Source organism: Purpureocillium takamizusanense, chromosome 3, assembly GCF_022605165.1.
Source record: "Purpureocillium takamizusanense chromosome 3, complete sequence".
NCBI lineage: Eukaryota > Fungi > Ascomycota > Sordariomycetes > Hypocreales > Ophiocordycipitaceae > Purpureocillium > Purpureocillium takamizusanense.
Window position 1 is genome coordinate 2,112,651 of NC_063070.1, and position 12,301 is coordinate 2,124,951.

At 63.7% G+C, this 12,301-nt stretch overlaps 5 protein-coding genes across 5 annotated transcripts; 4 read left to right on the forward strand and 1 right to left on the reverse strand.

The window, feature by feature from the left end:
* The first annotated feature begins 567 nt into the window (after positions 1–567).
* On the forward strand, positions 568–2,860 carry JDV02_004240 (uncharacterized protein). The gene is made up of 2 exons (XM_047985437.1): positions 568–1,095; positions 1,200–2,860. Exons 1-2 carry the CDS (start codon positions 688–690, stop codon positions 2,430–2,432), a joined length of 1,641 nt encoding a protein of 546 aa, XP_047841414.1. The 5' UTR covers positions 568–687; the 3' UTR covers positions 2,433–2,860.
* On the reverse strand, positions 2,360–3,298 carry JDV02_004241 (uncharacterized protein). Its single transcript, XM_047985438.1, has 4 exons — positions 3,157–3,298; positions 2,961–3,104; positions 2,868–2,880; positions 2,360–2,627 (listed from the first exon to the last, which is right to left on the reverse strand). Exons 1-4 carry the CDS (start codon positions 3,206–3,208, stop codon positions 2,573–2,575), a joined length of 264 nt encoding a protein of 87 aa, XP_047841415.1. The 5' UTR covers positions 3,209–3,298; the 3' UTR covers positions 2,360–2,572.
* A 690-nt stretch (positions 3,299–3,988) lies between these two features.
* JDV02_004242 (uncharacterized protein) lies at positions 3,989–4,484 on the forward strand (the record flags this gene model as incomplete). Its single annotated transcript, XM_047985439.1, has 2 exons — positions 3,989–4,033; positions 4,128–4,484. 2 exons carry the CDS (start codon positions 3,989–3,991, stop codon positions 4,482–4,484), a joined length of 402 nt encoding a protein of 133 aa, XP_047841416.1.
* A 298-nt stretch (positions 4,485–4,782) lies between these two features.
* Positions 4,783–5,831, forward strand: JDV02_004243 (uncharacterized protein; the record flags this gene model as incomplete). Its single annotated transcript, XM_047985440.1, has 2 exons — positions 4,783–4,815; positions 4,887–5,831. The coding sequence occupies 2 exons, from the start codon at positions 4,783–4,785 to the stop codon at positions 5,829–5,831; spliced, it is 978 nt and encodes a 325-aa protein (XP_047841417.1).
* Positions 5,832–8,979: 3,148 nt separating this feature from the next.
* Positions 8,980–12,148, forward strand: JDV02_004244 (uncharacterized protein). Its single transcript, XM_047985441.1, has one exon. It carries the CDS (start codon positions 9,324–9,326, stop codon positions 12,102–12,104), a length of 2,781 nt encoding a protein of 926 aa, XP_047841418.1. The 5' UTR covers positions 8,980–9,323; the 3' UTR covers positions 12,105–12,148.
* The last annotated feature ends 153 nt before the right edge of the window (positions 12,149–12,301 follow it).

Consider the following 12,301-nt stretch of genomic DNA (forward strand, 5'->3'; position numbering starts at 1 on the left):
GAAGGTGAGGTGGCAGAAGAGTTCTGCGCGAGCCACCCCGCGCGCGTACATGACGACAGTGGTCCTCGGCGGCGAGACACCAAACGAAAAAGCAAGAGAGACGGCGGTAGGCTCGTGTCGCCTGTTTGATACGTCGCTTCTCGTCGACCCTAGAGAGGGATCCATCGCGCGCAGATAGCCGCGTCCGCAGCGCACAGACGGCCCGTGGACGTTGTCGATTGGGACGGCCGGGCCCCGTTCGGCTCGCCGTGTAACGAGGAATCGACGCCGCCGCCGCAGCCGTTGCGCCGGGCGGCAAGAAGCATTCTAGAACAACCCCCATCGCCGGAGGACTGCAGGCCGTGCAGGAAATCACAGGTGGCTCGTATCGCCGCCTACGCACGAGTCGAGTCAACCGCGGTGTCACTGCAGCGGCCCTGCCTTCAAGTTGGTGTGCACTGCCCGGGCCTCAGCACATCTGAGGTGCCTCAAGACGCCAGAAGCGCCTGCATCCACCTGGCGGTGTTTCAGGCGGACAGGACCTCGGATCCGCCCCGCGACCGCTGAAGCCTGCGAGGCGGCCCTTGCGCCCCTCACACGGACGTCCCCCCCTTTTTTCTCCCGCGCTCGCGGAGGAGCGCACGCACAGCGCACGCCCGGGTGCTACGGGCCCGCCCCGCCAGGCGGGTACCTGCCCTGAAGACCACCATGGCGGGCGAGCTTGCCTTCAACGCCGCCTTCATGACCTCGGGGACCATGCTGCCCGTCCCCATCTTCCGAACCAGACAACCGCAGCAACAGCAGCAACGACAACGTCGACGCTCCAGCGGCCTCCCGCCCACTGCCCGGCGCTCCAATTCCACCTCGCGAGCCGACTACCAAGGCACCCGTCGCAGGGTCGGCCATTCGCGCACCTCCAGCGGCAGCCAGGCGAGCCGCTCATCTCACGAGACGTTGCTGCACGACCGCCCCGCCACCAACGCGACCACCACCGCGTCGACGGCTGGGAGCTTCGAGGGCCTCAGACCAGCCGCCGGCTCGCCCAGAGTCGCATCCGCCAAGTCTCCATCCTCGATGAATCGCTCACGCTTCTCAGAAGGCGTGCATGGCTTCGATGTAGGTGATGCCCCTCCGCGACCAACATGCTCCCCCTTGGTCCTATGCCTGCGAGAGACGAGAACCGCTCCCCCCCCAATGCTGCTGACACACGTGCCTCTCAGATGAACGTCAATGCCACGAGCGCCGAGTCTGTCTCGTCTGCCAGCGGTACCACCTCCGTTTCCGCCCACACGACCATGACCTCCGACCCAGCTGCCAGCGATGGCGCGGCCCCGCGACCCTTGGTCCTGCGCAACGGACGCACCTATATCCACAACATCCCCTACCCGCTCCCCTCGGATCTGACTGAGCTACATCGCCAATCGCTGCGCACGCTCCTGCTCATCCAGCTTTTCGGCGCTCCCGTGTGCTCGCCGGCGCTCATCAAGAAGCCGCCTCAGCGGGTGCTTGAGGTCGGCTGCGGTTCCGGCTTCTGGAGCATGATGTGCCACCGCTACTTCAAGGGCCGCGGCCACGGCAACATATCCTTCACCGGCATCGACATCGCGCCGCTGGCCCCCGAGGCCGGCAAGCCGGACCCGGACATGAAGTGGCGCTTCGTCGGCTGGGATCTACGGCAGCTCCCGTGGCCGCTGCACGACGGCGAGTTCGACCTCGTCATGGTCAAGGACATGAGTCTTGCCACCACGAATAAGGTGAATCAGGCCTTCATCGACGAGTACCTGCGTCTGCTGCGGCCCGGCGGCACGCTGGAGATTTGGGAATCGGACCACCTAATTCGCATGCTGCGGCCGCACGTGCCTGGCTCCGCGCAGGGCGGCGGCGCCGATGCGGACGAGCAGGAGGCTGCGGCCAGCCTCGGCGCGTATGTCATGTCAGCAAACACGCCGCTGTCGGCGCCGCTCAACGCATTCCTCGTCGAGTACAACAACTGGCTGTCGCGGGCGTTGGAGAACCTGGACCTGAACGCCGTGCCCTGCACCCTTATCGGGCCGGTGCTGCTGCAGGAGTCGGAGACGCTAGCCGATGTGCGGTCGCGACGCCTGGCTGTGCCCCTGAGCGAGGTGCGCTGGGAGCGCGAGGGCGTCGACGTGGTCGTCACGCGCAACGGCCAGGAGGAGGGCAAGGGCAAGGGCGTCTCGGCGCAGCAAAGGACGGAGCAGCGGGCCCTCACGGCCGGGCAGCACGCGCTGCGCAAGACGGCGCTCCTGACGGTGGTGCAACAGGTTCAGGCGCTCGAGCCCATCCTGCGCGAGGTCAGCGGCAAGAGCCAGGACGAGTGGGACGTCTGGCTCGGCAAGATGATGGGTGACCTGCTGAGCGACGGTGGCGCGAGCTGGGGCGAGTGCCTCGAGGTCGGCGCGTGGTGGGCCAAGAAGAGGGGCGACGACTGAGGCTTGATGCCGCTACGAAGTCATTTCACACATGGACACGACACACTTTGGCCTGACGCCGTGACGAAACTCGGCTCGTTTGTTATTGTACAACTTTTTACAGCTTTTGGCGGCCACGCCGCTACCCGTCTTCCCCTCGCTCAAGCATCTGCGTCGTAACGCTTCCTGAGGGTGCGGTATCGCTTCAAGTAGTAGCTGCCCGCGAGTTAGCCCAGCTGAGACTGATTGGGGCAATAATCATGGTGCCCATTGGGGGCGTATGTGGGTGGACGCGGGGCTGACGGGAAACGGGATTGCATATCAACAAGCATGGGTGCGTTTGAGGCGTTGCTATATGACATATGCTGCATGGAGTCCACATGGCGGACAAAGTGCGAGCAAACCAAGCAGGGCTTGTGTAAATCATTACAATGACAACGTGATTGATGGTCTTACATTGCCTCAATTTCTGTGCGGTGGCATGCGTAAAGCCATGTCAGCCGTGAGATGAGCGATCGCCGGTTGGCTTCGGTCAGGGCGCGGACTTGCCTTTCTTGACGTACTCGGCCTGGGCGATGCCGGAGCGGATCTTGGCCTCGTCGCGCTCGTCGGCCCGCGAGATGAAGGCCTTGTGCAGCCGCGGACGAAAGTAACCGAAGCCGAGGGGATACTCACGGCCGAGGTACAGGAGCTCTGGAGCGGCTGAGCGTGGTTCGCGACAATCAGATCCGGCCGGGTGACTGACCTTTGTAGATGGCAATGACCTGGCGCCTCAGCTCAGGGTTCGGAGACGGCATGCTGAGTGATGTCAGGGAGGGGTGAGTGCCATAGTATTGTCAATGATGATGACCACTTCGTACCTGGAGTACTTGAGTGATGATGATGACATTAGAAGGCTGCTGGAGAGCTGCGGCGGGCCCCGCAATAAAGGACCAAGGTCAGCGCAGCTCAGGCCCCACCACAGTCGTGCCTGTCTTCACCTGCAGGGAGGGGGGAGCTCACCCACCAGACGTCTCTTTCATCGCCGACTTTGAACCTCCCAATCACCCGCACGACGCCGAGTCTCTCAGCTTGCCCGCCTTCACAATGCCGGGCGCGGGCCGGCCCCCGGCATTGCGAGTTTTCCCTCGGCTTCAGAACTTCCTTGCGCTGCGCCCGCGCCGGCAGCCGTTGCTCGTGCCCATCGGGTGCATCAAGCCCATTTTGAGCCCAGGCTGCGAGACCCTGCAGAATAGCGTGCGGCACCTGTACCACGACCTCGGCGTGCTCGTCTTTGCAGGCGCCTCGCCGCAGCAGACGCAGCGCATCGGCGACATACTGCAGCGGGTGGTCGCGTGGGGAGGGCTCGGCGCGACGGCGGCCCGGTTGGGATGGGCCCGGTTTGACAACGCCCCCTTGGCGAACGCGCGAGGGGAGGCTCGCGAGCGAAGACGTGTTTGAAACCGTGGAGTCGCGACGGGTGAGGAGCGTGCCTGCCGTTGCGAGCGTGAGCCTCTACTAACGAGCGACACACTTGTCAGCCTGGAGTGGCCAAGCCCGAGGCGCTACTGCGAATGGCCACGACACGGTTCCGCGCGATGCTCGAGGATCAGCTCTCCGAGGTGCAGCCGCCGCTGAAGCGAGTGTGCGTATAGGAGACGCTAGTGACGATACCAAACTCGCCGTCAGCGCGGAGACGTCACCGACGCTGACCGCCTCACGTCTATACGTCTATAGCAAACCGCCTCGGGGCTCCGGCGGCTACCCATTGACTCCTTTGCCACGGCGGTCGTCGACGCGAAGACGGACCGCGCAGTGTGCGAGGCGCGCTTCTACGCAGCGGGCACGGGAGCGTACGTGGGCGCCGCGCGGGTCGAATCCAGGATGTATTACTACGACGAGACGGAGAAGAAGATGCTGCGGTTTGCTACGTTGGGCAGGCTGGCCCGCCGCAATCCCATTGACCAAGTCGAACGCCGTGAGGTCAGGGAGCTGGTGCTAGAGCCACTGTGGCAGCTGGAGCGCGAGATTTGGGCGGAGCGAGCGAGGGTGTTGGCCCCGGAGAGCAGTGAAGCCAAGGATGGTACCGCGTAGGTAGGTAGTGCTTGGTATCATGGTGGTGGTGTCTCCCGCGTGAGTGTGTGTTGATGGACAAGCGGTGGGCCATTTCTGGTTTATACGAAGCACATGCCTCAGGTACCTGGGTACCTAAGTACGTTATGATGTGGCGGAGCTCTCAGGCTGGGCCCCGCGGCCGCCGGCGGGTCGGTGTGCTGCGCATCCTCAGTCGTTCGGCAACTTTTTGTCGGATTGGGACTCAAAATTCGAAAGTCCACGCCGCGACAATGGAGGCTCGCATCCAATACACACATACGCCAACACAGGCATCGCCATGTCCCACGATGCCGGCGCGCAAGTCTGGCAGGTACGCAGCAGCTTTCCCCACTCCGTGCGTGTATGCGGCTCGTGCGCACAGGGTTAACGAATGGCATCTAGGCTGCCGCTGCGGCGACGCTTGTGACGGACCTCGCCGTGCACCCTGTCGAGACGCTCATCACGCGCATCCAGTCGCCCGCGTACGCGACGCGCTACAAGACGGCGCGTGGCACGCTCCATCGCAGCTTCTTCGCCGGCCTGTACCAGGGCTTCGGGCCGACGGTCCTCGCCGGCGTGCCGGCGTCGGCAGCCTTCTTCACCGTCTACGAGGGGCTCAAGGCGGCGCTGGTGCCGCGCGAGGGCGAGGCCAAACTCGTGGCGCTGCCCGCGCCGGTGGCGTACGCCGTGAGCAGCGCGGCTGGAGACGTCGTTGCCTGCGCCATCATGAACCCGGCCGAAGTGCTCAAGCAGAACGCGCAAATGTCGTCGTCGTCGTCGTCGCCGGGCGGTGGCCAGGCACGACAGCAGCGGCAGCGGCGGCGTTGGGGCCACACCGTCGGCGTGGCGAGGGAGTTCGCGCGGCACCCGGGCCGGCTGTGGGCCGGGTACACGGCGCTGACGGCGAGCCACCTGCCGGGGACGTGCCTGACGTTTTGCCTATACGAGCGGCTGAAGGAGGCGCTCGTGGGCGGCGACGATGACGGGGCCAGCATCACGCGGCGGGCGTGGCTGAGCGCGGTGAGCGCGGCCCTGGCGGGCGGCGCGACGGCGGCGCTCTTCGTCCCGGTCGACGTCGTCAAGACGCGCATGAGACTCGCGGCGGGGACCTCGGTGCGCGAGAGGCCGCAGCACCTGGGTGCCGGTGTCGGAACCGGACCGGGACCGCTCGCCGTGGCGAGGCAGGTGGTGAGAGCCGAGGGCACCGCGGGCCTCTTCCGAGGTCTCGGGCTGACGTGCATCGCGGCGGCCGCGGGGAGCGGGCTGTACCTTGGATGCTACGAGTGGTGGAAGATGTACTTTGGGGAGGCGGGCGAGGCCTCGCGGCGAGGGGAAACAGCACTCTAGCGGCTGGAACCGTGGTGATGGGTGCGCACGAGAACGTGCGTGTAGAACCTTATGTACAGTACTATACGTGTTGGCGTTTTGTTGACGCGCGATACCCCATTCAATGCATCTATTCTAACGCCGCTGTTGGTCGCGCCTTGCGATGGCTGTTAGTCTGCACGAGAGCAGGCAGGCACCCTGCGGCGACAAGAGCCGACACAGTGGGTAACGTTAGATGGGCTGTTAGACGCGGAGCTGTTGGATTGCATGAGCACATAGCGGTACTTCGTACCTTACATTCTGCGCCCTTGGCAGGCGGTTCGTTCGTGGCGGGCAGGGACGAATGATGGGACGACCCGCCAGCGGCCAACTGCCGAGGGACTCGGGAGACGCCCGCCCGCCCGTCCTGGCAGCTGGCAAAGTCGGGCAGACGCACGGCAGCGGGCACGGCAGCGGGCACGGCAGACAGATCCAAGGGGCACTGTAGGTGGGGGAATTTGTCCAGCGCGCGGGGATAGACCTTCTGCGTCGCTGGAGCACTTTTGAAACTTCCAAGGATGATCATGTTTTCAGCATCCTGATGCTGAAGATTGATGATGCATTCTTCCTTTGGGCAAAACACCCCATCTCTGCGATGGCGCGTCCCGTTCCGTCCGCCCGCCTTTGCGAAACAGGCGGTCTGGAGGGGAAGAGGAGAGGAGAGCCATCTGTGCCAGCGCGAGGGGCGACGGCACCTCAATTCCCCGTCGGTGATTTGCGGCGCTGAGCAGCCACTGCGGAAGCCGGCCGATGGGCGGATCGGCAGTGAGCGGTGGCGGCGCTCCACTGCCTCGGGCTGGCGGATTGGGCCATGGGCAAACGGGGTGTCATTGGCGCTGGATCCGTACCGTAAGGGGTGGGGATGCGGGCATGCAGGCAAGCAAGCAGCAGGGAAAGCGAGCGCGGGAGACACGAGGTGCCGGGCCACGCAGAGAGCGGGGAAGCGAGGGGACCCGTGTGCGCCATGTGCCCCAAAAAGTGTGCGTACCAAGTGAGGAGGACGATGATCAGAGCCAGCGTGACAGATTGCCCAGGACGGAGCGCTGTCGGGCGCTGCAGAACCGCCGCAATCTACCAAAGCAACGCCCATCTGTCTACCCTACCTACCTAGATCGGTATGTATCGTCCGGCGCTGCTCGGCCGTGTTCTCTAAACAGAGCGAGGAGGCCGGCCTCGGCAAGGCAAGGCAGGCAATGGCAGGGCATGTACGAAGTACGGAGTAGTTGCGGTGCCGACGCTCCGCGCCCTGGCCGGAAAAGCCGGCGCTCGTGGTGCTCTCCACGGCCAACCAGCTCTTCTTTCGGTGCGGTAGGCGGGCAATTTGTGCTCGCCTCCAATTGGCAATGTCGCTTGCGTCGCACATCTCGTCACCGGCGCCGCTGCCACTCGACTGCCGGCGTTAGGCCTCCTCGGTGGGTGGATGGATGGATGGATGGATGGATGGATGACACCACTTTTTTGGCTGCTGCCGTCAAGATGCTGCTGCCCGCCCGTTTCCCTCGCTCTCCCCCGTCTCAGCGCGCATTGGCCCCCCTCTGCAGCCTCCGTGGAAGCTCCCACGTCAGCTACTAGCTGCCGCGCCAGCACAAGACGGGACGCCTCCTCCCTGCGGCCACCAGCAGCCCGCTGATGAGGGCGGTCGGCGGCAGGTGGTGTAGGGGACCCCGGCAGCATCGGGCAGAAAAAGCTTAAGCAGCGCCACGACCGGTGCCTTTGCGCCGCATCATGGACGAGGTACCGGTACGTGGCAGCTGCAATCCCTCGTCCCATGTTTTGCGGCGCTCGCTTCCCCTTTGGGCGTGGACGGGAATGCAGGCAAGTAGATGAGCAGCAGGACGAGCAGGCGCCTAGATAAGTCAGTACTAGGTAGCTAGGCATTGTGCAGCGATGGCATGAATATTTTACGTTTGCACGAAGCATGTCTGCACGAGGGACGGAGCAGGCAGGGCGTACTATCGACGGTGCTGGGCGGCCAGTGCGCATACGTCGTCGAAACATCCGACGTAGTAGCCTGCTTTCCGTTTGGGGTGCTCAAATCTACTTGTAATGCTTCTTTCTGTTAGCGAGTCTTGGTAATTAGACGAGCACGAGCACGGGACAACGCACCTTGCCTTACGCGTACTGAGTGTGAGGCTGCTGTTCCAGGTGCCCACCCGTCCTTCAAGTGGCGGTAGCGGCGCCGGCTCGTCGCCATGACGTCCCTGGTAGGCAGGCGCTTTGTCCGCCGCCTCCAGTCCGTCGTCGTCGTCGTCGCCGTCGTCATCGTCATCATCGTAGTAGTAATGATAGTAGTAGTACTAGAATCCCATTGTTGGCCGCCTCGGAAGGGGGGAGAGTGCCAGAGACTGTCCGCAGTAGCAGCACCTGTCCTGGTGTGGCTCGACTGAGCTGTGCGTCCAAGTCAGGTTGTCTCTGCCGTTTATTAACGCGCTGCCCGAGGTGTCTCCCGTCCCGTCTGGCAGGCGAGGTGGCATCCAAGGTATCGTACTTCACCGTGCCCGGGCAGCGCAAGTACTAATGTAGGTGTCTCTCATCACCAGGGGTCGAGGTAGCGCCAGTCAAAGTCAAAGGGGAAAGGCGCAACGTCAAAAGCACGAGCATGGGGTACCGCGACATTGCTCGACTTGAGACTTGGGCCGATCCACCCTGGCGCCTGCCGATGGAGATCCAGCGCTCACTCACAGCCGGGCACCTGTAGCAGCTCTTGGACGTGGATTGGGGAGTCCAGCGCCAGGCAGGAAATGAGTCATTACCTTGGTACCTGAGGTACAATAATATTAGCAACGACCGGACTGGCGCTCGTTGAAACCTAGAACATGAGGGGCGATTGCTGTCCTGGAACTGAAGACGTGGTGGAGGGCGCCCACCGCTGCTCATCTTTCTCACATCACAGGTGCAACCCAACCCTACCACCCACCAAGTGGTGCCTACCTGTACTAAGGTTGGGTACTAGGGTGGCACCTACAGCACCTGGGCACCCTCCACGGCTTCCGTTGCTCCACCACCTCCAGGGCTGCTGCCCGCTGAGCCAGCGGCGCCCATCAGCACCTCGCTCACTGAGGTGGCCCGCCCCAGAGACCCGGCCTTATTCCCGTTCCGTCACATCCTGCCCTCCTCCGTTCCTGCAAACCCGCGAGGAAAATCCTGGATTCCTCCCAAACAATCTTGGTCTGGCCTCCCTTGACACAACAACTGGCACCATCCTACGCCCGCCAGAGAGGGACAAAACTCGCCGCTTCTCCTTTCCCCCTCCCCCCTCCTTCTTGCCGTCGCCCGCGTGCATGACAGCCAGCATCGTCGTCAGAAGCGTCCGTCCATCGACCATCGACCGAACCGACCGAAACCCGCCCTTCTCCCTCTACCCCCTCCCCTTTCAACGTTGCTCTCCCTCTCCGTCTCGTTCCCGCTCGCTGCCGGCCCTGCCCCTTGGACGAGGTCGCGGGTCTGCACGCCAACCGGGAACATAAGCTGCGCATGCCTCGTGCGTCGGGCTCGGGCAAGCGACAGCAAGGAGGCGCAGGTCCCCGCGAATCGAGGCACGATAATGGGCTCGTAGGCCCCGGCAAGCGCGTTGCGCCCAAGAAGAGCCACAGCCACCTCGACGGCCCCGTGAGGTCGCCCGACAACGGTGCCCTCGCCGGGCCGTCGCCGCCGCCGCACTCAAACGGCCCCAACGGCACCAGCAAGCACGATGGCACCGCATCCGCCCTCGCCGCGTCCCCGGCGGCCGTCCTCGACGCTCGCCGAGGCTCCCTCGGCACCTCGTCTGATTCGTCGTCGTCGGAGCTGTCGGGTGCCGTTGCCAACGGCGTCGACGGCGCTCGCCAGATCGACGTCAACGCTTTGAAGAATGCCGACGTCCACCGCGATTCGGGGCCGCTCGACCTCGCCTCCACTGTCGTCCGCTCCCTACCCGTCCAGGACACCCTCGCCATACTCATCATCCTCATGCACCTTCCCTACGTCTCCCTTACCATCGTCTACGGCCTCTTCGCCACCCTCACCTTCGTCCCACCCGTTATGAGCAAGGCTGGCTGGAACATGAATCTCGGCGACATCATGGACGGCATCTCCCAGATGCCCTCACTCGCCACCACCATGGCCATGGACTTCTTCTTCTTCCTCGTGTGGGTTTTCCTGTGGCCGCCTATACAGGACTTCATGCTCGAATTCGCCAAGCCCGTCGTCGCCGTCACCCTGGGCGGCGGCGCGAGCGCAAAGGACGGCTCCTCGCGCGGCGTCACGGCCTGTTTCATCTGGATGTTCCTGCACAAGCTCGTACGCGCGTCGCGAGTGTACTGGCCTCGGCTCGCGCGCCACATACCTGACAGCTGGCGCATGCCCGCCGCTCTGAGCGATTCGTTCCTGCGCCCGTCCGCCTGGCAAGACAAGAGGGACGGTCACGGCTGGCTGCAGAGCATCCTGGCCATCCACATCCTCACGCAGGGCATCGTCAGGTACGTTCGGGAGTGGTATCTACGTCGGGAGCGCTTCAACTCGGGCGACCCCGAGGCCGGCAAGCCTGGATCCGCGGTCGTTAGCACCGCAACTTCCAGCGGGAACGATACCTCAACCGGCGAGACCAGCGTCGGCCCCGCCGTCGACGCTGAGGCGGCTTTGTCCGCGACGAGCTCTGCCGCTGTCGCCAAAAGGCGGCGGAAGCAGAGTGCGCAGGTCCGTCTGCAGCAGCCTCTGTGGGCGGCGCTGGCAAGCACCAAGATTGTCGCGATGAAGGAGTACGAAATATCGAGCCTGCGGGGCCCGGCCAACAAAAGCGACATCCACAATTCGGGCAGCACCCCTTCCTTCGACGGACAGCCGAGGCAGATATGGATATCTTACATTGGCAGCGATGAGGTATGCTTCAACACCAGCCACTTCCCCGAGCCCGAGGCCTATGCCAAGGTCAATGGCCACTCGACGACACCCGCCGGCGTGGACACGTCCAAGCCCTTTTATGTCCGCATCAACAATGCCTTCTGGCAACCAACCCGCATCTTCATCGTCGACGACGAAAAGGAGACGCGCTGGACCGGCGACATCTATGGCCTTCGTCCTGCCGCCAAGTACGTGGTCGACTTTGTCGACACCAAGACGGACCAAGTCATCTTCACCACCAGCATCCGAACGGTCAAGGAGACGCTGCGCGAAGACGATCCCCTGGCAACTGGTCCAGCAAGCGGCCAGCAGGCATTGCGTCCCGACTCGCCCGCCACGACGCTTCGTACGTCGATCGCCGCCGCCGAGGCGAGGCTCGCCGACGAGAAGAACCGGCTCAAGACATGGCGCAAAGAGTGGAAGAACCGCATCAACTCCCTGAAGCGAGACAACGAGGCTGCCGACAACCAGCTCGCGACGGCCGGCAACAGCGACGAAAAGTTCAAGCAGAAGATCCGCCAGCAGGAGACACAAAAGTCGCAGGCCGAGCGCGACACGGAGCGCCTTGCAGAGCGGCTCAAGAACTTTGACACGGCCCCGGAGCTTGCCGACCGTAAGAAGAAGGCAGAGCGCGCCTTCTCCGCCGAGAAGAAGATCTTTGATGCCGCCCAAAAGGAGTTCAAGTGTTACAAGTCGCAGCTGGAAGGCGAGGTCAAGGCCAGGGAGGTGGAGAAGTCGAACTTGAACACGCGGCGTAACAAGATCGCCACGCGCATCGCCAAGATCGAGAATGAGCTCGCCAACATCACTGACGCCAACAATCGTGGGCTCGATGAGGTCGAGCGGCGGCGCCAGGACAAGATCCGGTTCCTGGAACAGACGGTCGCCATCGAGAATAACTACTCGGAGCGTATCAGCCAGGTCGGCGCGGCTAACAACGCTAAGCGTGAGCAGCTACGAACTCTCCAGGCCCAGGTGCAGGCGTACCAAACTTACGTGAACCCGGTTAACGGCATGCCTGTCGAGGCCCCGCCCATGATTACGGACTCGCACCAGCCTTATGGGCAGAACCCGTGGAATCCGAACCCTGCGGCGGCACCTCACTTCCCCTGGGGCGCGTCCTCTGGCGACGTGCTTCCGCCAATTTCGGCTCCAACGATGCCGCCAGGCCTGTCATGGCACCCGCCGCCGACGGCCCCGGCCTTTGAGCCGCGCGGCGCCAAGTCGAGAGGCCGCAGCTCAAGCATGCTGAGCGACGTGAGCGGGTTTACCGAGGCTAGTGACGAGGGCGCCGAGTCGGCTCGGCCCGCCGGGAGGAACGGCGCCCATGGGAGCAACAGCAGCGGAAGCATAGGCGAAGCGCCGAGTCCAGCGTAGTTAAAAAGACAGCGTCAGGTAGAATGATATGTCGCGTGATTGGTTGCCTGCGTTGCATGAGCGTGACATGTCATGTGTCTGTTGGTGTCGACACCCCTTGAGTGCAGCGGATGCATTGTGCCGGGCGCCGAGACCAATTCCGGGCTCCCCATGGCCCATGCCTGCCGAAACGTGCATACCAAGGTACTTGGTCACGA

What these genes read in the sequence shown, in the direction of transcription:
- JDV02_004240 (XM_047985437.1), top strand. Translation starts at nt 688, where the DNA reads ATGGCGGGCGAGCTTGCCTTCAACGCCGCCTTCATGACCTCGGGGACC. An exon ending in AAGGCGTGCATGGCTTCGAT is followed by an intron (nt 1,096 to 1,199) that starts GTAGGTGATGCC and finishes CGTGCCTCTCAG; the next exon opens with ATGAACGTCAATGCCACGAG.
- JDV02_004241 (XM_047985438.1), bottom strand. Translation starts at nt 3,208, where the DNA reads ATGCCGTCTCCGAACCCTGAGCTGAGGCGCCAGGTCATTGCCATCTAC. An exon ending in GGTCATTGCCATCTACAAAG is followed by an intron (nt 3,105 to 3,156) that starts GTCAGTCACCCG and finishes CAGCCGCTCCAG; the next exon opens with AGCTCCTGTACCTCGGCCGT.
- JDV02_004244 (XM_047985441.1), top strand. Translation starts at nt 9,324, where the DNA reads ATGCCTCGTGCGTCGGGCTCGGGCAAGCGACAGCAAGGAGGCGCAGGT.